This window comes from Lontra canadensis, unplaced genomic scaffold (assembly GCF_010015895.1).
Source record: "Lontra canadensis isolate GAN:19392208 unplaced genomic scaffold, GSC_riverotter_1.0 scaffold21, whole genome shotgun sequence".
NCBI lineage: Eukaryota > Metazoa > Chordata > Mammalia > Carnivora > Mustelidae > Lontra > Lontra canadensis.
In genome coordinates, this window is record NW_022631015.1 from 19,041,417 (window position 1) to 19,068,258 (window position 26,842).

Here is a 26,842-nt window from a genome sequence, read left to right on the forward strand (position 1 = left end):
ACGCTGCTCATAGTTCAGCGTCGTCTTTCACAGTTCAGCGTTCACTCAGTTCATGTTTAACGGATACCTACCAGGTCCCGGGGCTGTACATAGTAAGTGCTGGGTGTATAGCTGTGAGCAAGATAAAGTCTCAGCCCTAAGTATTTATTAAATAAACTGGCAACTTTCTTGAAGCTTATTCCTGAAGATTAGCATTGCCTGCAGAGCTTTAACAGATGGTGGAAGTCCCGTATGCGTGCCGTCCCACGTTAGCGCTCACCCTTCTCTCTTCTTGAACATACGTGTGCTCATTTGTCGTCCCAGGATGTCTGAATGCTTTTTTTTTTTTTTTAAAGATTTTATTTATTTATTTGACAGAGAGAGATCACAAGTAGGCAGAGAGGCAGGCAGAGAGAGAGGAAGGGAAGCAGGCTCCCTGCTGAGCAGAGAGCCCGATGCGGGACTCGATCCCAGGACCCTGAGATCATGACCTGAGCCGAAGGCAGCGGCTTAACCCACTGAGCCACCCAGGCGCCCTGAATGCTTTTTCTGTGCCCATCACTGTGCTAGGCCCTGTACATTCAGAGAGCAGCAGATAAAAATGTTGTCTTCAGCATCTTTTAAATAGCCTGGAAAAATGAGTTATTGTAGTACAGAGTGTAATGTGCTAGCACAGTCTATGCCCAGTCTGCCGTGGGAGTGCAGAGAAGAGGTAGCTGCAGACCTCAGGCTCCAGCTGAAGGATGAGGAGGAGTGAGCCAGGTAGGTAGGAAACAAAGATACTCTAGCTGGATAGAGTAGTGTAGGCCTTAGGGATTTCGGGTGGTTTGGTGTGGCTGGACAGATGAAGGTAGGGAGAAGTTAATATTGACGTGGGGGAGGTGGTTGGAATCTGGAAAGTCCTCAAACACCACTGGAAATCATCAGAAGTTTGAGATTAGAGGCATGTCTTCAGGTGCCATTGGGGGGAATGATTGGAAGGGAAATAGGGGAGGGACGTAAGTACCCATCATTTCTGAGTCTGAGCAGGGAAGTGACTTGGCCAGATTTCTCAAGGAAAGGATCACTCTGGCTGTTGGGAGGGCAACTAGACCGTGAGGTGTGACTAGGGGATAGGAATGGGAGGAGTGAGACAGGTTAGGAGGGATAAATAGTAATAAGCACCTTCCCTTGTCTTTAGTCGATTCAAGGATTTTTTGTTCTTGTCTCTATAAAAATATTTCACGATTTTTATAATCAAATGTTTGGAAAAAAATTTTTGCCAGTTCACCAGAAGCTTTGATGTGCTCGCCCTCCATTTGGCATCATGCTGTCACTTGAGGTTCCCCTCCCAGGAGGAGAGTGTGCGTGCAGACATCCGTTTGTCCTCCTGGTTCTTCATGTCGCTGACCTTAGCTTCTGCTCCTACATCGGCATACATGGAAGGTGCTGCGGTTTTCAGTTTTGGTTTTCCTTTCATTGTGGTCGTCCCGTTTTAATGAGTGTGTCCCGTTAGGCATCAAGGTAGTGGGGATAGCAGTGAACACATGAGGCGTTTACAAAGGCCTTTCATAAACTGGATGGGTTGCGGTTATTGGTTGCTTTGCCGGTGAGTTTATCACAGTACAGCGGCCCCTCTCCCTTACCTGCGGTTTCAGGTGCTTGCGGTCAACCACAGTCCAGAAGCAGGTGACCCCCCTCCACCCACCCCCGTGCCATATTGCTAGAAGGTCAAGTAGCGGCGTGCCGCTGCATCCCAGTGCATGTGTTCACGTTCCTTCGTTTCCTGACATAGATGTCTTATCCTCTCATCACGCAGGCATTTACCATCTCGCAGCAGCACAGGAAGAGGGGTGAGCAGAGTACAATAAGGTATTTTTAGAGAGAGGGAGAGAGAGAGATACCTGTTCACATAAGTTTTTTTTTGTAGAGTATGTGGTTATAATTGTTCTATTTCATTATTACTGTTATTTTCTTACTGTGCCAAATTTGTAGATGAAACTTTATCACAGATCTGTATGTGCAGGAAAACCTATAGCATCTTTAGGGTTCCCTGTTATCTGTGGTTTCTTGCATCCCCTGGGGGGTCTTGGAATGTGTCCCTGCGGATGCGGTAGGGGTTGGGGGGGACCACATACAGAACAATATTTGATCAAATTGGTGAGAGGAATGAAAGTTTCACTTTGAGGTAAATCATTAACTTTTTCAGGGAAGACAAAGTATATATATATATATATATATATATATATATATTTTTTTATTTTTTTTTTTTTTAAAGATTTTATTTACTTATTTGACAGAGATCACAAGTAGGCAGAGAGAGAGAGTGGGGAAGCAGGCTCCCTGCTGAGCAGAGAGCCCGATGCGGGGCTCGATCCCAGGACGCTGGGATCATGACCTGAGCCGAAAGCAGAAGCTTTAACCCACTGATGGTATCTTAGGATGGTACCCAGGTGCCCTGACAAAGTATATTTTTAATAACTTCTTAGGCTGCAGAATATTTGGTATATGAAAATATCTGTGCCTGAAACATACCGACACAGTCCAAAAGGGAGCAATGAGTTTGCCTACTCAGAAGGAAGGTGAGGCCGGTTCCACTTCAGTTTTTGGAAGTTTTAAAATGCTCTCAAGTATTGGGGCGCCTGGGTGGCTCAGTGGGTTAAAGCCTCTGCCTTCGGCTCAGGTCATGATCTCGGGGTCCTAGATTGAGCCCCCCATCGGGCTCTCAGCTCAGTGGACCGTCTGCTTCTTCTTCTCCCTCTTCCTGCCTCTCTGCCTACTTGTGATCTCTGTCTGTCAAATAAACAAATAGCATCTTTGAAAATAAAAGAAAATAAAATACTCTCAAGTATTGAATATAAGGGAAGAAAATGCTTATTTTCTTTATATTTTAAATGAAAAGATACAGCACAGGGTATACATTTTTATATTTCTCACACATATTTCCACATGCTGTCTAGTGGGCACCTTGTGTCAGGCAGTTATGGGTTTACGTGACTGCCACGGTCTCTGTCTGTCTCAGTGCTGTGCGAGTAAGCTGTGATTAAGTGTGATACTGAAATTTCTATTTTATATTTGTTTTTTAATAGAAAATGCATCAGACGCAGATTTATGGCTCCTGAATAGTTGTACTGTAAAAAACCCAGCTGAAGACCACTTTAGAAACTCAATTAAGTAAGTGGAAGTTGGTTTTTTTTCCTGTTTTTTTGTTTGTTTGTTTGTTTTTTTAAATATAAGTGAAGATAAGTTCAGGAAATCCATTTAAAAAAATTCCCTAATATAAATATTTGGTATGTATCAAAAGGAGTAGGAGTTGGACTTGTAAGATTATACTGTTTTGACTTTATCTGATAAAGAATGAAGCTTTACTGTGCTTTACTGTAAGAAGTTACATTTTCCTCATTAGGATTTTAGATTTATCCTTTGATGGATGTGAGATCACTGGTCATTCTTACATTTCACTGGATGAATTTGTTACCATTTACTCGTCTTACTACTGATCAGAGTTTTCCCAGTGTTTTGCTTTTATGAACACTTCTGCTGTGAATATTTTGAACGTGTTTTCTGGTGTGCTTGTGCAAGAGTTATTTTAGTTTATGTACCTAAGAGTTGAATTATTGGGTCACAGGCGTGTGTGTGTTCAGACTTTAGTAATGTCAAGCTCCTTCTCGTGGACGGGCGTGCCAGTGTTTACTCTGAGTAGTAAGGGATGTGTGGAGTTGTTCTGCTTTCTTGCCAACTCTTCATATTGTCGGATTTCTAAATTTTTGTAGTCTTGTGATACAGGTGATATCTCACTGTGGTTTTAATTTGCATTTCTGTGACTCCTAAAAATGTTGAGCATCTTTTTATATGTTTATTAGCCATTTGGACTTACTTTTTTTGTGAAATGGCTTTTTAAATATTTTTTCCTGTTGAGTTGTCTTTCCGTGTTATACAGGCTGCAAACATCAATTGTGACTTGTCTTTTCACTTTCTTTGATGGTATCTTAGGATGAAGAGAAATTCTGGGTTAAAATTTATTTTTTTCTTTTGAGTCTGTGCTCTTACTATTTAAGAAGACTTTCTCTGTCTTGAAGTTAGGATATTCTCTAGTATTGTCATCTAAATGTCTCATGGTGTTTACTTCTTACATTTAAATTTGTAATCCATCTAGAGTTAATTTTTGTGGTGTTGTCCCAGCAAGAAGGTCCAATTTTATTTTATTTCCATGTAATCACTGAATTTCTTCAGTATCTTTTCTTGTTTCTTAAAAATCCATTCTTTTCCTTTTTTTCTGAGTATTGCCCACTCTGTCGTGTTGAGTGTCCATAGATGTTTGGGTCTGTCCCTGGACACTCTCTCTGGTTCCGTTGACCTCTTTCTTTATTCTGGCATGATTGTACACAGTCAGTGATTAATACAGATTCATACTAAGCCAAAATATTTGGTAGATATCAAGAGTGTCTTGGCTTTTCTCGGTCCTTTGCCCTTCTATATAAATTTAATACCAGGTTCGAAGTTCAAGGAAAATACTCTTGTGATTCTGGTTGTCATTAGAGAGACTATCTTGATGACTTTGAGGGGAGAATTGGCATCTTTCTACATTTTGAGTTTTCCAGTTCGTGAATAAGGTATTTAGGTGTCCTTTGACCCTCCAGAAGTGTGTAATTTCTTCCTCTAGCATCTGTACATGTTTCAGATCTTTTCTCCTAACAATGTAGGGACAGTTTCATTGTCCCAGTACCATTATTATTATTGTTATTTTTAAATCTGTCCATTCTCCTTTTACCTGTGCAGTAATATTTTTTGTTGTTATACTACTATACAAAGTAATTTAAAAGAAATACTCATTTTCTAGCTGTGTTTGCTCCCTTGGTCTCTTGGGATTGATTCCTGGAGCAGTGCGAAGGATGCTTGGGTGCGGGGATGAGCTGTGCTAGTGGAGGGGCTGTTGGCCTCATCTCCTGGAGAGGCACTTGGATTTGGAAGGAAGGAGTTGACTGAAGAAGGAAGAATTCTTTCTACTTTCAACATTGTGAAGTATGACTCCGAGACCCGCGGCTTGAATGCAGTGGGGAGTGCCCAATGGCGAGTGCAGCTGGAGGGAAGACGTGTTTTGGTTTCGAACAGGCCGTTATTTGAAGCCACAGCTAAGTGCTCCGATAAAGTGATGGTCCTGTTTGATCCTTATCGAGTCCTTCTGAGTGCCGGGTGCGTCCGAAATGCTGTCCTTAATTGGGCATCACCCAGCGCAATTCTCACAGTCTGTCCCTGACTTGCAGGTGACAGTTTTATTCTGCTTCTACAGACGAAGCGTCTCTTTTCCAGAGGAAGTTCTCTAAGGCTGGTCATAAAGGTGGGAGTGGGGACTTTTACCCTAGGCAGCCCAGAGTCACTGTGTCTAACCATTTTGTTGCTGTGCTTCCCAGGAAAAGCTGTCAGGTAGGCCATTATCAGAGACCAGGACTGAGAGATAAGGATTTTATATTTTTTTGCGTAGAAGTGATAGCTGAATGGGATGGCATCCTCAAGTCAGAAACTACAGAAGGAACGGAGAAGAGTTCTTACTGGCACTGTGGTGGGAAGCAGAAGCGGTGGAGGTGCTGCAGGGTGGGCACAGGGGAGTTGAGTTGTGGTCAGAAGGAGGAGGAGGAGGAGGAGTGACCGCGAGCTGCAAACGAGGATTCCTAGATGCTGCTCGTTTCGAAAGAATGCTTTTCATTTCCCGAGAAGTCTGTCATGTCCCCGGGTTATCTACTCTTTCCCTCTGAGAAGGGTAAATAAGATGTAAAGATATTTTGGTGCTGCTGATACCCCCTCAGTACAGAATCCAAAGAATTTAGTTTCTCGGATTCTCCATTTTGTAATGTAACTAATGGCTGTGCTGCTAGACTGTTTCTCAAAGTTTATTTAGAACCTAAAATATAGCTTGTGTCAGTGGGTTTTGTTATGTACATGAACCGGGCAGTGAGTGTGGTTCTCAGTAATGACCTGGTGTTCGAATGATTCGGTGAAGTGACCCCTTCAGAGAGCTGTCATTTGAACCACTGCAGAGCCGGTGCCGGCCAGCATAGGTTCCTTTAATGCGCTCTTCTGCTTGATTGAAAGAAAGTGTAAAAACAGGGTTACAGGTGATTAAATGTTTTCTTTTTTTTTTTTTAATGGTTTTGAAGTCTTTTGATAATCACAACTAGTTCTTGTTAACAGAACATCTATGTTAGCATTTGCTTTGTTTCCAGAATAAGTATAATCTGCTAAAAGACACAATAACAATTAGCACTGAGAAAATGTCAAATTCAAGCGACATGTGTACATTTAGGGACGTTCAGTGATAGATAACCGTCTCTTGTCAAGTTTTTCCCTTCATTCCGATGCCTTCTCCCTGGTCATCACCATCCCGTAACAAAGGAAAATGAAGATGGATACTTTGTAAACTCTCACGTACCTTACGTTACGCTGTATCCTTTCCCTTCAGCCTCCTCTCTCACCTGGGTTCTTTTTAACGTATTGAGACGACACAGAATTTCTAGGAGAGTCTGATGTAGTGAGACAACACTGAAATTCTAGGAGAGTCTGTTGGACTATTTCCCTTCTCCTTGTTCTGCTTCACTTAATCCCTTAAGCTCAAATTTAGAGATTCACAAAGGTGAGCCTAGATCTTGCACAAATAATGATGGCGTCACTTTGCCACTCATTTCCTGAGTGTCGTCATTTCTGACCTTCTGCCTTTTTGTCTCTTCCAGTGTATGTCTGGTATTTAATAGTTTGTCTTTAATCACTTATCATCTCATTTTTCTCTCTGTTGAGCCACCAGCCAGTCAACCATCTCATTTTAACAGGAACGAAGAAAGATAACTTTAAGGGATTTACCCTCTTTTATGTGATTGATACCATTGGTATCAAAATTCTTGAATCATTGATCTCCTTGATTCAGATCCATGAATTGTGTAATCCTGACAAGGTAGCCATGGACTGATTCCTGCCCCCCTTCCCCCGACCCCGGTGGTGGTGGTGGTCAAACTTCATGCTGTGTATTGTGGGGAGTTTTATTTAAGGCTGGCCAAAGAGAATATTGGCTTAAAATTACTTGGAAGTCTTCATTTTATAACTAGTGCTGATGATAAAATATTCCATCTTTAAATAATTTCCTAATCTAGGCAAAGTAGCATACGGGATAGGAAGATGGCCGTCTGTATTTGTCTGTAGGCTGGGCTGCTCAGTGCTTTATACTGGCTCTCTTCTAGTTGATCGGATTATGAGGGTTTTTACAGTGTTTGTGTTACTAGTGTTCAGCTTGATAAGGAGTAGGAGTGTTAGTAGTGAAAATGGAGTTGAGTGATTTTGTGGGGGGAGGGGCTGCCTTTTGAACTTGAAATCTTAGATGCTGTTGCCTTCAGTAGTTTTGAAAAAAGTCGCTAATGAGCCCCATATTTTGTGATGGCGGCCTGTTGGATGTATACTCTTTCTTCTTGAGCCTTTGCTAGTTGCCCTGTCCTTGTTTTATTCATTACACCAATTTGATTTAGACAATATGGCCTTTAACTTGAGGGGCTCTTGAATAAATGAAAAAGATCAAAAGTTTCAAAAAAATAAAATTTGCTCTTAATGAGAGTATTGAATAAGAAAACTCCTTTGGTTAATGCTTTATAGAGATGTGGGATCTTTTCTGTGCCACCTAAAGGAGGTCATTCAGAGGCTGGTAAAAATAAACACATCTTGTGTGTTCTATATAAATGACAGAAAGAATAGCCAGCTTGCTTTGATCATGGACTGTCAACCTCTGTTTGACCTTGGGCATTATTAACCCAAATGGGCAGTGTGGTTTAGCCATGCTGATAGTGGGTAGACAAGAATCACTTAGTTCTTTGAACCACCTTTGCTATAGAAATAAATGGTAATGTTAAAGGGATGGTTTAGACATCTGAGTGAAATTACTCGAAAGAACAGTTAGGATATAAGGAGGAGTGAACAAAGAGGAAAAGTTTGTGTTGAGACAGAGTGTTGACTTTGAGTAATATCTTTTGGGTATAGGATGTTTTGTTGACAGAACATAGAAGTTAATGGACGGTCATTCTTATTATGAAATGAATTTTTTGCTTTACGTAGATTTAACCTGGAGTTCTTCATTGGGATAGTATTCTTTCAAACTGGATTTGTGAAATGTTTTAAAACTAATTTAGGAAGAACAGAGAAGTGCTTGGCCTTTCAGTTAGTAATTATCCAGCTTATAAGGAAATAAAAAACTTGACTGATTCTGTTGTTAACCTAGATTTATTAGCAATCAGTTATCTTTTTCTTTTTCTAATAAAAATAATTGGCACTGAAAGACAAAAGTAACAGTAGGCTTTAGTTTGGGCCTTTTGCAAAACATAGGTCAGGTGACACAAGTTGTTCTGTTAAACTAGTTTCTTATACTGTACATTGTGGATTTTTTTTTTTTTTTTAACGTAGTTGTTTTAGTTCTGGCTTCTCTAGTTGTATGAGATGCCTTTGGTTCATTGTGTATTTTAGGTCCTTGCTTAAACTGTCCGTGGCAGCCACCGGTGGCCCTGTGTGATCTTATCACTCACAGCCTCATGGCTTCAGTCTTCCCTGCTCGCCAGAAAGTTTCCCTCCGTATGGAATGTTAGTTTGGAGTTTTGGACCATTGGGCTGAGTATGTGTCATAGACCAGGTGTGGGTTTCCGAACAGCGCTGTACTGACATGAGTTTACATTTCCTCCTATCATTTTCCCCCCTCATCTCCTTCACTTGTGTAGATACTGTCTGTGTGCTGATCACTTGCACATTTCTGTTTCCGACCCTTATCTCCCTGTCCAAGATCCAGACCTGTGCATCCCACCGCTTCCCGGCCTTCTCTATTCAGATGACTCCCAGACACATCTGGTTATCGCACGGAACCTTTTCCCCAGCTGCTGTGTCCCCTCCTGTTGCCTGTCCTGTTGGCTTGCACTGTCCTCTTTTAGATAGTCTCTGAGTTTTCTTTGATTCCTTTACTTCTAAAATATCTTTTCCTGGGACCCCTGGGTGGCTCAGTTGGTTAAGCATCTGCCTTTGGCTCAGGTCATGATCCATCCCAGGGTTCTGGGATCAATCCCCACATTGCGCTCCTTGCTCAGAGGGGGGCCTGCTTCTCCCTCTGCCTGCTGCTCCCCCTGCTTGTGCACTCTCTCTCTGACAAATAAATAAATAAAATCTTTTTTTAAAAAATTACCTTTTCCTTCTCCTCTGAGCCTTCTCCTTCCTCTTTTTTTCTTGTTTGATGTTAATTAGCGTTACGGTCCTTACGTGGTAGTAAACGTTCTCTGGGAACTTGCAGCGAACCTCTGTTTTCTCATGTTTCCTCAGAGTGCCATGAACTAGACACACATCTGGCGGGAGCCCTTTCCCTGCGTGCCTGTTGTTACCGCTGTCGTTACGGGTCCTCGTTCTCTCTTGCTTTTCGTTTCACAGCAGAACTCAGGCTTGTTCTCCGCTGCTTTTCTGCCACTCTGTGCTCTGCCCTCCTTCACACCCTGGGCTGGGTCCTTCCCAGCCCGGGGAGGAAGATTAAATCTCTTAATGTGACAAGGTCTCTGTACAAAATCTCTTTTTTGCCTCCCTCTCTAACTTGTTTTCCTGCCACTCCTTCACAGAATTCTACTTCTCCCCGACATGATAGGATTTCGTGTTTGCATATGGTCTTCCTTTTCCCTGGAATAGGCTCCCCTTTCTCCCAAATGCAGGCCTGTATGCCCATGTGTGCCCTTACACACACACACACACACACACACACACACACACAGTCCTGCCTGGCAACCTGTTCAGCTTTTGGAACTCATATCAAAAGTAATATCATCTGTAAGGTCATCTCCCTTCTAATTCCCACCCTTTACCTCCAAGGTCCACAGAGTTAATCATCCTCTATTCTCTGCTACTTCTTGATCCCATACAAACATCTGTTATTGAATATTACATTTTATTGTCCATTTACATATTTGGCCTTCTACTAGATTGTGAGTCTTGAGGTCAGGTTACTGACCTCAGGATAATTCTTTTTTATGGAGTTTTTGACCCTCTGATCTTCCTTTTCTTGGGAAACAGAAATCATTAATAGACTGCTTGTCAACTCTTCTAAGAATGGTCCCCCAAGGCCCTTGTGAATCCCTTGTCGGAGACAGCCTGTATATTTGCAAAGAGGAGAGACAGAATTCTGATTTTCAGATATCATATTAAAGGAGCCTCTTTTTCAGAAATCATGCTCTTTTCTTTTTATATTTTACTTATAAACTAGGAAGAAACCTGACCCTTGTCCTAAGCGAGGTAAGAAACTTGTGTTTATCATTGTTAGCCTGCATTTTCTTTCTAGAGAGAAGTAGTAAAAAGTGTCAGAAATCTTTTTTTTTTTTTCTTTCAAGTTTTTGTTTAAAGTCCAGTTAGTTAACATTTTATATAATACTAGTTTCAGGAGTAGAATTTAGAGATTCATACTTACCTATAACACCTAGTGCTCATCACAAGTGCCTTCCTTAATCTCTTATCACACATTTAATCCATCCCCCTGTCTACCTCCCCTCCAGCAACCCTCAGTTTGTTCTCTGTAGTTAAGAGTCTTAGTTTTATGGTTTGCTTTTCTCCCCCCACCACCAAATTCCATAATGAGTGGAGTCATATGGTATTTGTCTTTCTCTGACTTAATTTGGTCAGTGTAATACAGTCTAGCTCCATCCATAGCATTGCAAATGGCAAGATTATGTTCTTTTTGACGGTTGAGTAATATTCCATTTAATGTATATGTACACACACACACACACACCCCACATCGTCTTTACCCATTCATCAGTTGGGCTGATCCATTCATCATTTGGGCTCTTTGCATAATTTGGCTTTTGTTGCTATTCTGTGAACATCAGGATGCATGTATCCCTTTGAATCATTAGTTTTGTATCCTTTGGGTAAATACCCAGTTGTGCCATTGCTGGATTGTAGGATAGAAATTCTTGTCACTTCTTGGCCTGGTCACTTGGTCAAGCTGGCAGAAGTCCAGCTGTGAATGGCAAGACCTTGTTCTCCCTGACAAATGAACTGGGCCAGCTTCAGGACCTTGCCCCTTGGCTCAATTGAAGCATCTCATCTGGAGTCAGAGGAGAAGAAAAAGTTGTAGATAAAAACCTGGTAGGGTTTGGCTTTGAGTTTGACATGCAACTAATTACTCAACACATGTTCGTACGGTCAGATTGAACTGATTCTTCCTTTTTGGGGAAGAGAGTTTAGCCTCATTCTATCTGTGCATCAGCATGTCATTGTGAGTGTACTGTTCTGTGTTAGGTATGTTACACATAATGTAGCTATGTTAGTATTGTACATTTATTTTACATTTGAGTATCAAATTGTTCAGTTTCACAGACTGAGCAAAAAACATCAGATAAGCCATCAAATTAAAAAAAAATCAGCATGGCTATTGCAGGGGAGGAAGCAGAAGCATGGGTAAGGTGACCTTGAGAAAGGACGTTGTGAGGGAGTCACACAGTAAGATCTCTGCGGACAGTGATACTGTTGAAGACCACATTTCTCTGGAGAAGTTGTTTAGGCGTTAGGTCTTATCATCATGCCAGGTGTGATTCGTATTATTCAAGCCTTAAGTCATGGTTCTGTTTAGTCTGTTTTCTGTTGTTGCAAGGACTTTATATGTTTTTTTCCCCATCAGCTAGTCTGGAGTAAATAATGGTGTTGGAACAACATGCTTTCCGGAAACCTAAATGAAGAGCTCTCTGTTGATCCCTAAAATGAAGGGTAAGAGTCATGTAGGTTAGAGCAGATTTTGGCTCATTCCTTGTTACAGGCTTTAGGTTGCTTGTCCCCTAGCCAAGGAAAAACACAGAGATGAAGGGGAATACAGGGAGATTATTATGTATTGTATCCCAGGGAGAAACGTGATTGCAAATAAAGGAGAAAGTGTATTTTGGGGTTGAACTTCTGGTTGACTTAAGCAAAACCAAAGGAGGGAATGGTTAAATTCACAGTTGAAGGATTAGTAACTTATTTTGCAAATCAGAAGGAGAAAAAGCAGTTCAGATGTAGTAAGCCACTTCAGAATGCAAAACCAAGTTTGCAGTTATCTAAAGTCTTTTTGGTGAATCGTATTTTGCATATTTCATGATGACAGTTACATCAACAGTCGCTTTGTTTTTGCCATTTTAAGCAAGAGAGTAAGTGAAAGAGGTCAGTGTATTATGTACCAGCAACAGCTGGCTGATAGCATTGAATACTTACGTAATTTAATATATGTGTTGGCTGTTGTCCTAACAGCTCCATAGGTGGAGGCCCCGGAAAGCATGCAGAAACTTGCTTTAGCAGGATTAGAGAAGAAATCAGCACGATCTGAGCTGGTGCTTTCAGCCAAGAGTGATTTCCTATTGTTTTGGTTTCAAAGACATTCTACTTATTCTTGGTGTGTGTGTTTAGACAACAGAGAAAAAGACTCTTGTGTTTTTTTTCTCCCCTCATTGTATGCTCTAAGTGTAAGAAACATAATCTTTCTTAATTTTTAGTCACTCAGTGGTATTGTTTAATAACTGGTGATAAATGAAATAAAAAACCATCTGACCTTTCAACCTGTAGTACATGATACCAAGACTGTACGTGTTAACTGTTTCTGTTCCTTGCAGACAGGTGCACTTAGGTGTCCTCTGGGCCAGTTTGAAGGGTTGCTTCAATCTTAGACCACGTTAAGGCCTGGTTGTCTGTGATCATGGAAAACTGGGTCATGTGACTGTGCAGAATAAACAGGATGCACAGGTAAAATGCGACTGCACTTTTCGGCTGATAGCCTCATCTGTGGAGGCAAATCCTATTCAAAATACCCTATGATTATTTCTATTCCTGTTTTTATAGCTCAAGGGCTGAGGCCAATCCTTAAGGCATCTTTGAATACAGGCTTTGATGACCGGAGAGCACCTTTGTGGGTTTTAGAAAAGGATGCCAGGCCTTGTAGACACAACCCCAAATGGCTGTGGATGGCTCCCCTATATAGGGAACCCCGTATTGAACCATCTCTTCTTGTGTCTGTACCTCACGTCAGGGTGGCTGCCCCTCAAGAACTCGCTCTGGTAATGGTGCTTGACCGGGAGAGTTGAACAAATGAATGAACCGGGTCATGTGTTTGCTTTCTTTCTCTGTTTATCCCTTTGACCCCACTCTCCCCTGCCTCCGTCAGAACAGGTATCTTCCTCTGTAGCTTTTCATAGAACTTCTTCTGTATCTCTGTTTTCTGATAGATTGCATCATTTAGAAATTAAGTTAGGCTGCATGTTCTAGAAAACTCTAAAAGTAGAGGCTTAAATAAGATGGGGCATTTATTTTTCCCATGTAACATGTGAAGTCCATCGTTAGGAAGCTGCCGGCTTTGGTTTACCAATTTAAGGATGTACTTGCTAGGTCTTTGCAGTTTTATTGATCTTTCTGTTATGGTGTAAAGTGAATGTTACTGTCCAGCCATTATATGTATTTTCTAAAAATGAAGAAGTACCAAAAGGGACAGTGCCCCTTGACTTTGTCCCTCCTTTAAAGAAGATTTACAGGAAGTCCCACTCAAGACTGTGTGTATATAGCCCAGTGGTTGGAACCATATCGTATGACTGCTCTGTAAGGGAAGCTAGGAAATAGATTGTTGTTTTGGACTGGTTACATTGTTGCTCCAATAGAATTGGGGTTCTGTTGATAAGGGAGAAGGGAGAACTTTATCTGGGGGCTAACTTGATATCTTTGCTGTAGATTATAATCTTTGGGACAAAATACAGATTTTGTTTCTTTTCTTTTTTTTATTAAAGATTTTACTTATTTTTTGACAGAGAGAGACAGCGAGAGAGGAACATAAGTAGGGGAGTGAGAGAGGGAGAAGCAGGCTTCTCACTGAGCAGAGAGCCTGATGCGGGGCTCGATCCCAGGACCCCCTTGATCATGACCTGAGCCAAAGGCAGCTTAACGACTGAGCTACCCAGGCGCCCCTAGATTTTGTTTATTTGTCAGGATCCGTGTATTAATTAGTTTCTCAATATACTTTTAGACAAATGACCCTCCTTTCTCCTGTTTTCTTTATTAAGAACATTTAGGAAACAACATAGGTGCCACTTGAGAACTTCTTCTCTTTTTTGTTATCCTGACCTGGCTTTGATGAGGTACTAACAAACTATGTAGGAGGAGTTCATGGCTTAGGTGTTGCACACACTAATACTGATACTACTACTGTTGATGATGATGATAATGGTAATGATGATAAGGACTTACTGGGATTTTCAATTACTTTCTGATCCTAAGACCTGCAGGTAACATACTTGACATGGAACCATTAAGGAAAGTATCTCATTGTTTCTAAGATTCAGTTTTGTGATACAATAATTATAAAGCTGGTTTAGAAACTAGAAAGTTTAAAAGAATTTAGATAGAAAACAAGAGTTTAAAATTGAATATCATCAAATTAAATGACCAAGTAGAAGACAGGTTGAGCCTTAAATACAGTCTATAATTAAATGTTAGAAAACACTATTTTACATAATTCTAAAAAGTTTGTTTCCTCTGAGAACAATGCTGTTTTTCACTGAAATGGAAAGTTAGTGTTGTACATCTAATGTGAAAAAAGTGGAGAATTAGAAGTAACCATTGAAACTCTAAACAACGGAGGGCACCTGGGTGGCTCAGTCTGGGAAGCGTCTGCCTTTGGCTCAGCTCATGATTCCGGGGTCTTGGGATCGAGTCCCGCGTTGGACTAATGGGCAGTGGGCAGTCTGCTTCTCTGTCTATGCCTTCCCCTGCTCATGATCTCTCTCTTTCTCTCTCTCTCTCTCTCTCTCTCTCTCAGATAAATAAATAAAATCTTAAAAAAAAAAAGAATCTAACCAATGGGAAGAGCCCTATAAAACTTGTAGAGTTTCTATAGGTTGGAGCCATTGGCCGTTATTCCAGGAAAGTTAAGGATTATCAAATTCTCACCCTGGAATGTACCCTGAACATTCAGCAACAGTGTCTTTCGTGTCCTTGCAGAGATACAATGTTGAACCATTGTTATGAACTACCCAGACAAATTTATGTTCTAATGACCCATTCTTTAGTATTTTTCTTCTTTTGTTGAATGTCTGTGCATACATGCTTGTCTGCTTTTCTCAGTGTAGATGCATTGAGAAAGAAACTGACAGAATCCCATGATAGAAACTGTGCTGGGAAAAGTACAAATTAATGTGTATGTCAGGGATCTCCTTTACAGTATGTTTTAGAATCAACAGCTCATCCTTTGTGCCAGGCAGTGATGGGCTTTCTAGCCCATAAATTTCTTTTCTGTTATAAGGGGTTAGATAAGAAAAGTTTATGGCAAAACTAAAAAGTTTAATTTGATGCTTTCCTTAAACACATGTCAGTATTTTATGATAGCTACTGAAGAGAAAGACTTATTTTCTTTGAATGAGAAAATGTCAGCGTATTTTATAGTTTTTTTTGGTCATCCGGGGTTGAAGCATAGGTTAATTTACTCTTTTGATATTTTTACCATTTTTAATAAATAACAAAGATTTTAGTATGCTTGATCAAGTTAATTTTAACATGGTAATTAAAAAAATTACAATAGAACTGATGGGTATTCGTTGAGCAAACCCGGACACATGGTGCTTTGAGTTTGTATTTCTGATGCCTTCATTGTCCTACTGCCTACGTAACTTCAGGCAACTGGTTGAGCCTTAGAACTGGATGTGTGAGGAGAGCACTGATGGGACTGAGACACTGGGTCTTGGGAAGAAGGTTCACTGTGTAGGGGGATTGTAGGACGACCCTTATCCTAGTGGAGGAGAAGAAGAAGATCAAAGACCTGGAATTAGGGAAATCTTCACTCTCCTGTAATCTGAGGGCAGTACTGATCCTGGCAGGCTCCGTGATCCTTTTGTGTAACAAGTACATTGGACTGTACCCTTTATTATTCTGAGGTGAAATTCATAAATAATATAATCTACCTGTACACATAATAACAACACTGATCTGAATAGAATTTACATAAAGGGGAAAACCAAATCTTGATAAGGTAATAATATGTTTTAAAAATGTAAATGTTCAGGCATAGATACCGTAGGAAATGCAAGGAATGTGTGTATCTAGAAGCACACTGAATGTGAGAGGAGAGAAGGCGGGTTGTAAATGTATAGCCTTATTAGCTTAAATACCCAGAATGCCCTTCCCTAGTGATGTGCCTTTTCCTCAAGCAGATGACTAGTCTTGGTAAAGTTCTCAGTGCAACAGAGTGCGATTTTTCCCCCCTCCTTTTTCATAAAAGTTGGATTCCTGAAACTGTTTAAAAAATGCATTGTGTTTATATGTGAAATAGATGCAGATTCTAGATATTATTAATATTTTTTAAAATCTACCTGAATGTTCAGTGAGACATTGAGAACTCATACAGGACATATGGAATTCTTTATATGGGACAAACCTATGCATTAGAAGACGTATAGAACCTCTGACTTCTGTCCACTAAATGGCAGTTGCAGTCTCCAGTATCATAATCAAAAAGATTCGATTAATTTAATGACTTAATGGTTTAAATTTCTGTATGGCCTGAAACACCCAAATCAGTATTTTAAAAAACCCCAAAGATTTTTAAAGATATAAAATTTGTATGTATGTATGAATGATTTCTATTTATAGGAACATATAAAGTCATATATAAAAATCATATCTATTCATATGTATTCATATATATATATATCTATATATATATATGAATGAATAATGTCAAAGGGCTCCTTGAATGAAACAGCTTAATTGGGCAATTTCCAAAGGGTATGAATAAGCAATATATAGAGGAGGAAATGCAGGAAAACATGAAAGAGTTTCATCCTTACGGTCAGAGAAACACAAATTAAAATGAGATGCTGTATTTTGCTGAGTATGTTGGATTTTCTTCCCCCAGGAGATCCTGTGCTCCTAAGGTTGTGGGGAAATGTGATACATTGCTGGTACGTCCAAGTATATTTGAATTACTACCATCTTCCGGGAAAGTAATTTTTTGATAGGTATAAAAATAAAAAATATGTATGCCCCTTGATTTAGCAATTCTGTTTTATGACCCTCTCCCCTACTGATAGGAAAAGACTTGTCTGCAAGGATAGGGATATAATCACCGATTACATTATTGTTGATAGCAGCCAGAAGCGTCACAACAGCTCTTCATCTACTCTCCGCTTCCCTTCCGTGCTCTCTCCTCTCTCTCTTCTTTCCTCTCGTTCTTCAGTGGTACATTCTGGAATAATTCCATACAGGTAGAGATAAAGCTTCCTTATCCTTTCATTTATGGATTTATAGAATACTTCTTTGTGCTCTTATTCATGGATTCCTAGAAATAGTGTTCTATCTTATGTACATATTTTATTTAACCACTTACCTTCTGATGGACATTTAGTGTTTTTCCTAGTAAATGGTTATTGTAAATATTGTCTATGGACATGTTTTGACTGGGACTTGATAGAGCCCTAACTTTTTTTAACTTGCACCTTGAAATGATAGCATAGTTAGAGAAGAGATGCAGGAGTGCAGAGACCCCCCCCCCCCAAGACCCCTCACTGCAGTTCTGTGATGCTCCCATGTCTTACATCACCATAATACAGTTATCAAAACAGGAAATGAATATTGATCCAGTACAATGAACGGTTAGACAGTTCTTATGCACCCATTGTCTTTTTTTCTAGTTCAGGGACCCCCATTTTGGATCTCATAGTGCATTTAGTTGTCATGCTGATGTCTCTCAATCTGGGACAGTTTCTCTGTCTTTGTCTTTTATGACATTGACACTTTTGGAGACTACTCGTCAGTTATGTTGTAAAATGCTGCCTCATTGGGGCTTTTCTGGCATTTCCTCATGATTAGTTTCAGCTGTGCATTTGATCAAGACTACGAGAATGACAGACACGTGTCCTCGGTGCGTCAGTCATACTGAGGAGATTCTGGGTGCTGTAATGTCTCTTTATAGTTAACGTTAACATATAGTAACTAGTTGTTAAATTTATTTCATTAAGTTGGTGGCTTTTGCCATTCTCCAGTATAAAGTTATTATCGTCCCCTTTGGAATGAATAAGTATTTGGTGATACTTTGAGGTTATGCAAATACTGTTTCTCATCATGCTTTCACCATAAAATTTAGCCATTGATTATTCTTGCCTGCAACAGTTAATACTATAGTATTTATCAAGCGGTGATTTTTCTATTTCCACCATGTGTCTACATTAATTAATTGGAATCTTGCTATAAGGAAGAGCATGGACTCCTTTCTGTTTACTTCATTATAGAGTCAAGGTTATTTCTTTATTTTGTGGAGCATAATAATCTCTTACTATCATTATTTTATTCCTCGAATTGTTCTGGCGTTGACCAGTGTAAATTCCTTTCGGTGACTCCTTTATGGTGCATGGGATAGACCTAGCTTCAGTCCTGAATGGAGCCATTTCTCCATGGATCCTGGTTCCTTTCACTGGGGACTGGTATAAAGACCCCTAATCCGTATGCTCTTTGCTAGCGGGGTGTTATTGCTTCTAGGCAATGTTCGTGGACAGAGATGTATATGTGTGTACAGACTGTATCTGTATCTGTTTATCTGTGTATGTATGAAGAAGCATGAGGTCATAGTACTCTCTCTGATTCTATTTCAACTGCATGGGGTTTATTTCTAGCCTTCCCTCCTTTCTTATACGTAACTCCGTTCTAGAGCTGCAAGAAACAAACCTCTCATTTCCCACCATGTATATGTTATTTCTTTAATCCTATTAAGCATATAAAGTCATTTTGGAATTACTAACCCAATCTCCTATGAAAAAGACATTTTACTAACTGGAATATAATGTTTAAGTCCTTTTTGTCTTTCATCTTGCAAGATGTAGCCAAAATGTTACTTTCCAAAGTTAGATTGAATGTGGTTATGTTATTAATTTGTGATTCAATTAAGTTCATTTGAAGCCACTTGTATTCCATTATGGATTCTGCCCACTTCCTGTCTGGTTTTAATTTTTTTGGTATTTTTTATTTTTTTAGTATGTGAAACATTAGCATGATTTTCAGCCTCAGAACTATGCTAAGTAGTTTACTGAGAGAAGGATCATTGCCCTGTCACTCCTCCCGCCCTCCCCATTACTCTGTTCTTTTCATCCTCATCCCCTCTATCTCCCAGTAGCTTCTGGCTGCTTCTTGCTTTTTTCCACATACAAGCACACGTCAGGTTGTGACTTTTCCTATTTCTGTCATACCTTTTATATTTATTAATTGCAATTCTACTGTGAAGAACTTTTTTTTTTCATTTTAGTTATTTATATCAGTATGGACTCATGATTATTTATTCTGTGGGTCATAATCCCACAGAGTAAATTGTACCAAATTCTGGATGTGGAATCTATGTAATTTTTAAAAATTTCCCTTTGTGGGCGTCTGGGTGGCTCAGTGGGTTAAGCCTCTGCCTTTGGCTCAGGTCATGGTCTCAGGGTCCTGGGATCGAGGCCCACATGAGACTCTCTGCTCAGCAGGGAGCCTGCTTCCCCGTCTTTCTCTCGGCCTGCCTCTCTGCCTACTTGTGATCTCTGTCTGTCAAATAAATAAATAAAATCTTTTGAAAAAAAATTTCCCTTTGTTTTTTTACTTAACTGATAACATATTTTAGATATTCTTTTATTCTGTACTACAGCCTATGAACTTTGTATCAGGTGGTAAGGGATTGTCCCCGTTCTTCCATGTGGTTGTCCCCTACTCCACTGTGGCCGCAGCAGGGTTTAATCTGTGGTATTCCTGTGTGTGGACATTTAGGTTGTTTCCATTAATTCGTAACTCTGAATAACGCTGCAGCAAGTAAACTTTGGCACACAGATGTTTATGTTGTTGGAGGGGTGTCTTCTGGATACATTTCTAGAGTGGAGATTGCTAGGTTGAAAGGTAAGTGCACGTAGATATTACCGAAATGCTCTTCAAAAGGGTTGTGCGGATTTGCATTCTTAAAGGGCAATGTATGAACCTTGGACAGTTCTGCAGCCCCTCAAACAGTGTAGGGGAGCATGATGTCCCAGGGTGACCACTTTCATTTCTCGCCTTCTCCGATTCTGTGTTTGGCCATTTTTATATCTTAGTTAATTGTTCATGTCGTTTTCTTATTTCTTATCCGCTGTCTCCGCTTTTTGGAAGTTTTTTATGTATTACAGATAATTTGTCTGTAATATGTGTCACAACAGACACATTCTCCCAGTTTTTCAATTGCCTTTTGACTAGGCTTATGGTGTTTAGTGACACATAAAATACTTCATTACAGTTATAGAATGTTTTTCTCCAGTTTCTCCTGGATATCGAATCCTAATTTGACCATAGCCTTTCTGGAAGCTGACACTCATGGTTTCCTCTAGTGCTTGTTTGGGTTCATTCTTTCGTGTTTACATCACCGATCCGTTTGGAGGGTGTGTGTAAGACACTGTTGAGCTATGGCTCTGCTTTCATCCTGTCCAAATAGCTCTTTAAATGTCCCACCGTTTGTTATTGAACATTTCATCTTTTCCCCAGTGTTTCGAGATGCCATCTTTATCATACGTTACATTTCCAGATTGACCTACGTCTAACTTGGGCTTCTTGCCTTATGCCACGGGTCTTTTTATTTATGTTCCGTCCACTCTGTGTTTATGGAGGTTTTATTTATGATATCTCGTGGAATTAATCTCTCTTTGTGGTCTTTCATTTTTCATGTTTTTTTTCTCTCACTATTGTTGCACGTCAGTTTCTTCAAATGAACTTTATTATCACTTTTCTAACTCCATGACAAAAGCGGTTGGTACTTTTCCGGGTAAATAAAGTTAATCATAAATTAACTTGGGGAGAACCGATATTTTTATGATGTTGATTCATCCCACCCAAGGATAGAGGAGGGTACGTTTATTCAGATCTGCTTCTCTTACTTTCAGGAGTGTATTAGTCTTTTTCCCAATATCGGCTTGGGATATAGCTTGTGAAGTTTATCCCTAAGAATTTTATGGTTTTTTGTTTGCTATCTTAAATGCTTTCTCTACCTCTGATGAAGATTTTATTTTTTGTCCTCAACTTGGTTATTGTTTGTGCCTGCAAAGGCTTTTGTTACTTTATTTTATATTTTAACTTAATTTTTTTATCATCAATTTTTATAAATCTTTGTAGGATTTTCTAGATGCATTGTCGCTTCATCTGCAAATAGAGGTTCCTTTCTTCTTTACCAGTTGTTATCCTTTATCTCTCTTGCCTCATTACATTGGCAGTAAGCTCATCGGCTTGAAGGGGGGATCTTTTGGAGAACATTCATTGGACAGGAGATAAGTCTCTATCTTCTGTAAATCAGCATTTACTGGAAATGTCTTTCAGCTAGCTCCCTTTTTCTGCGGGTTCTTTTGGGATATTCTCCATTTCATATCATCCGGCTCTATGTTAGACTGAAATCCTTTCATACTTCCAACTGCTGTTTAGTTTTATAAGGGGTGGTTGCAGCATTATTTCATTCATGGATATTTATAAGTTACAATTTTGTTGTCAGTTGCAGCTTCAGAATTAAAGTGCTCTTTTCATGGTTAAGTCTTTTGGCTTGAATTCTGCTTTGCTCTCTTTTGCTTGTTACTTTGCATACCCTTTTGATTTTAGCCATTCTGAACTGTGCTTTCGACATGTCTCTTCTATGTAGAATAGAACTGGGTCTTGCTTTGTGAGCCAGATTTGAAATCCTGTTGTTCTATTGGTAGGGCTGACTCATTTGGTCTCAAGTCTGTGGTCGTTTTTTATAATTCTACATTATTTTGTATTCGCTGTATTTCTCTGTGAGATGTATTTTATTTTAAATTAATGACATGTTATTTAGGAACATTTATATTATTCTGTGGTTACCTTTGTCTCTGTACCTCTTAAATGCCTGTAATCCTCTGTTACCCATCGAATTGTTTACCTTCTGTTGTGTTAGAGTTTAATGGGACCCTTTAACTTCCGGCTTTTGTCAACCAAAGAACTTATTTTACTTTCTCAAGTCCTTTCCCTTTTCTTCCTGTTCTTTTTGCATTACTTCTGTTTTGTTAGGACATACAACATTTGCTTATTAATCTTCAACTTTCAAAGGTTAATGTCTCCACCTTTATTTTCATCATAAGATTATGTGTATGAACGGTCTTATCACTCTTTTGCCTTTCATATGATAGGTGCATTAAGCTAGATTCTTTGAGAAAGGATAGTGATTCTTCTGTGTTTAAAAGAGTTTTTACAAGGCATTGATGCTTAAAGGACAGCTTGGTTCGATATAAAATCCATTATTCATACTTTCTTTCATTCAATTTCTAAACAGTGCCCGTGCCCTTGTTGCTTTGCATTGTGTTTTGTTTTAGACAACTCTGATGCCAATCAGATTTGTTTGCCTCTGTTCATTGTTGTGTCTTTTTTTTTTTTAAGATTTTATTTATTTTATTAGAGAGAGAGAGAGAGAGAGCGCACACAAGCAGGGGGAGTGGCAGGCAGAGGGAGAAGCAGGCTCCCCTCTCAGCAAGAAGCCTGATGTGCTGCTGGATCCCAGGACCCACCTGACCGGAAGGCAGACACTCAACTGACTGAGCCACCCAGGCATCCCTGTTTTATCTTTTTTTTTTTTTTTTTTTTTTTTTGCCTAGAGGCCTTGAGCTTATCTTTATGTTTGAAACCCAAGAGTTTTCTAAGATTTATTTGGGAGTTGACTGTTTCAGGTAAATTCTTCCAGGCATTGGTTGGCACTTCAAATATGTAGATTCAGATCTTTTATTTCTGCAAAGTTTTCTTGGATTATAGTTTTAAATATTTGTTTTACCCCCCTCTGTGGTTTTTTTTTTTTTTTTTGGCCTTTCTGTTGGGACTCCAGTTTTATGAATGTTATTCCTTCTTTCCTGTTTTCTAATTCTACCACTTCTGATGTTACTTTTTAACTTTTCTTTTAATCTCATTTTTATTATCTTGATTGTTTTACCGCATTTCTTCAATACCCCCTGTTAAATTTTTATTTGAGTGTGAGAATGGATCTTTATATTTAGATGGCATCATTTTGGGGTGGGCTGGTCGGGAAGGCCCTTTGAATGAGTAAGTCTAAATATAGACATCGGGTGAGTTCTGTAATACTTACTCGTAGTCAGTAAGAGAAGAACATTCCAGACAGAGCAGGAAAGCACTAAAACAAAAACAAAAACTTTTTTTTTTTTAAAATTTCTATTCTTAACCGCTATCATTCAGGTTCCGCTGTCTTCAGGCAAGATGTAGCTTATTATGAGGAATGGAAATTATATGTGGGTAGTGTTTTGTTCTGTTTGGAACTAATTCACAAAGGGTTTATTATGATCAGTAGTGGTGGATAGAATAAATGAATTATTTTCCCACAGTAACTTGTGGATGTGAAGCAGAGAATGAGTGGCATTGTTGTCCATGCCATTGGCCACCTCGTAGAAGAGACTACCATGTGGGGAGATCCTTTTAGCTACTTCTTGAGCAAATGCTGTCACTCAGCTCTTTCCTGTTAGATACTGTAAGAGGCACTGGGGACATGGACCCTTTCTGAAAAAGAGCTGAAAATAAGCCTCTTTCGACCAGATCTTTAGATACAGTTCTATTCTGTGTTGAATGGCTTATGGACGGACTCAGGTATAATTAAATTTTGTAGTTCCTGAAAGATGAATGAACATTGCTTTGGAAATTTATTGGAAGAACATATTTTAGAATATACTACATTGAATTTTAAAAACTTTTGTAATAATTGTAATAATTCTAGTCTCCACGTGTTAGGAGCATGTGACTCTTGATCTTAGAGTCATGAGTTCAAGCCCCATGTTGGGCAGAGATTACTTAAAAAAAAAAAAAGACATTATATTTGAAGTCAGTTTTCTTATAAATGTGTGCCAAACCAAGAAAAACTGAGGATGAATTTCCTGCCAGAAAACACTGTTAGCAGTATTGGATTCTTTACATTCATTGCTTAAACGATGACTATTCTAGGACTAGGTTTTTTTTTTTTTTTTTTTTTAAAGATGGTTAAAACTAGGGCAGGTTGTCACTTGTCTGGAATTGTTCTTTCAATAAGTAAGACTTTATGAGCCGTGAATGTTGTCTGTCACCGTCTACATCTGTGATTCCCTTTATTCTGACTGAAAGAAAATCTTTACTTCCCGCAAGTAGCTTTATGTAGAAAGCTGGCATCACAGAGCAGTTTTGGATCGACTCTTTTGCCTTAAAAAACACTGAAAGATGAAATTTAACACTGATGTTTCTGTTCAGCAAGGTGAGGCTGTTTGTAACAGGGCAGCGTTTAAAGCTGTGTTTCTTGTTTACTAACCTGCAAAGAGGCATCTTTTTCTATCATCAAAGTTTTCCAACATCAGGATGTGATTTTAAGAAAATAACAGTCTTTGATGCCAAGGATACAATTTAGTGCCTGAAATGAACAATCAGAAATGAAAAAGCAGGTTGGGAAGGGTACATGGCTTCAGTTGTGTTTGTTGCGTCACAGTGATTGGGAATATTTAGCTCAAGTGTCTTTCCTGGTGGCCCGCTTTAGCTCAGTTGTTATAGTTGTCATGAATGCACTTACAGTTCCGTGAAAGGATGGCGTCTCGGGGTGGTTGAATCCCTGTAAGGACATTACAGAACACTGTTAAAGTGTGATCTGGAGTCTGAAATGTTTCTAGGTAGAAACAACCCTGTGCATGCCCACCTTTAGGAAATCCATTTTTTTTTTTCCTGCTGCTTATTTGGGTATCTTACTCCCCCTACTACATCCCCTTCCCCCCCTACTCTGTGACTGGACAGCCTGCATTGGAATTCTGTGTTCTTTTCATTTTACCCTGCTTTGCAAATTTATTGAATTCCTACTCTGTGGCAGACATTGTGTTAGAGGCCAAAGATAAAAAAAAAAAAAAAAATGAAGGCCAAGTCCTGTCTTTTACTTGAGAGGAAAGACAGTATGCCAGTTACCAATTTAAAGTTTCTCAGCCCCCTGGGACCAGAAGCCAACCCTGAAGTAATTCTCCCTTGTTAGTCTCTGCAGTATTAGCTCTGTCAGTAGAGGGCGCTGGAGAGAAACCGCAAGGTGGGAGGGGCAGGAACGCTGTTCTCTGGGGTGCAGCCCTCCTTCCTCTCTCCTTCCCTGCATGAGCCGCCAGTGGCTGGTGGCTGTGTGGACCGTATGGTGTGGCCGCTGGGACAGCATCCATCCGGCCTCCTTTCCCCAATCTTGCAGGCCACATGGCTGATGTTCCGTTCCTCCTTCTGACTGGATAACATTTATTTTTCTGGTATCCAGCTCTAACAGCACTTCTCTCTTAAAGTCTTCCTTAAACTCCAGCCCCCGTGAAGTTTCCTAACTTATAGGTCTTTAGAGCAGCCCGTACTTACCGTAGCTGCCCTGTAACGTTTTGCTGGCTTGTGTTTTCTCTCCCTGCAAATGCGAGCTCCAGTTTCCTTCAGTGTGCCCAGTGTCCTGCAGGGCCTCTCAGATGCCTAGTGAATGGTTTCAAATCTTCTATTATGCTCTTTACTCCTTGCTTCTACCCAGTAAACATTGCTTCTGAGGGAAAATAATAGCTTTTATTGAGTAATGTGTGAAGTACTCCTGCATACTCTGATTACTTAGCCTTACGATAAACCTGCAGAAGCACGTACGTTATGAGGGATGAAGTATCTTCCCCCAGGTTTACCTGGCTGGGAAGTGACGGAGTTTTTTTTTTTTTCAAACCTGGGTCTGTCCCACTTCAAAGACCCATAACATCAGAAGATGTTAAAACTTAGACCAGTTTCCATATGTTTCTCTCTCTTACTTTTTTAAAAACTTGGTACGTTTCTGATGTTTTCTTTTCATTATAGTTAGTGTAGGTCCAGTAGAGAGCCCTAAAATCCAGCATTTTGTTAAAAATTCCTAGTTGTGGGGCACCTGGGTGGCTCAACGGGTTAAACCTCTGCCTTCGGCTCAGGTCATGATCCTGGGGTCCTGGGATCAAGTGCTGCATCTGGCTCTCTTCAGTGGGGAGCCTGCTTCCCACTCTCTCTCTGCCTGCCTCTCTGCCTACTTGTGATCTCTGTCTGTCAAATAAATAAATAAAATCTTTAAAAAAATTTAAAAAAATTCCTAGTTGTATTTATACTTAGAGATTTATCTGTTAGCAGAAAGTTGCTTATGAATAGTGTCTTGTCCTCTTCAAAGTTGGAATTAATAAAATGGTTCTTTCATCTCCCACAGTTATTTCTAGGGAAAGGAAATCACAGAGGAAAAAAACCATAATGTCCATTTTATGACTGTTGTATAATCCCACCTGGGGATAAATTATGTTTTCTTTGTCATTGATTTTTGTTTGTTAAAGGCTTATGTTGTGACATTGATTTTCAAAGTCATAGATACTTTATCTAGGAATCATTCAGAATTGAATAAGAAATGCTATATTTATTATAAAGGCTCATGTTTTATGAAGCTGATCTTAGTGTTTAAAATAGATGATTTTTAAAAATACCTTTAGTTGTTGATCCATAGACTTTTCACACTATTTTACTAGCCAATTATAAAACAGTAGCTTGCAGATTGTAGAACATTTGGGAAATACAATTTAAAAGTCACCTGTACCCCCTTATGTAGTGGTTACCATGGTTAAGATGTTGGCATATGACTTTCTAATCTTTTTTCTGTATTTGTTTCTCTTTGACATAAAGGAAATTGTTTTGTAGTATTTTTGTATCATACTTGAAAAAAATGAGTTTAACCCATGATATATTAATTTTAAATGGCTGCATTATGTTTCATTTTAGAGATCTATTATTTATGTACATTCTTTGGCCAAGTACTTAGGTTTTATCCAATATATCACTTACTGAAATAATTATATTATAACCATCAAATAAATCAACAAGTTTGGGTATAATT

At 39.5% G+C, this 26,842-nt stretch overlaps 1 protein-coding gene across 4 annotated transcripts in view; it reads left to right on the forward strand.

Moving 5' to 3' along the window:
• Window positions 1–26,842, forward strand: part of CDKAL1 (CDK5 regulatory subunit associated protein 1 like 1) — a 628,275-nt gene that overhangs the window by 99,529 nt on the left and 501,904 nt on the right. For all 4 annotated transcript variants that reach the window (XM_032861632.1, XM_032861630.1, XM_032861633.1 and 1 more), the window contains one exon: window positions 3,048–3,132. In XM_032861632.1, coding sequence (XP_032717523.1) covers window positions 3,048–3,132 — 85 coding nt within the window. The remainder of the gene's footprint in view (window positions 1–3,047; window positions 3,133–26,842) is intronic.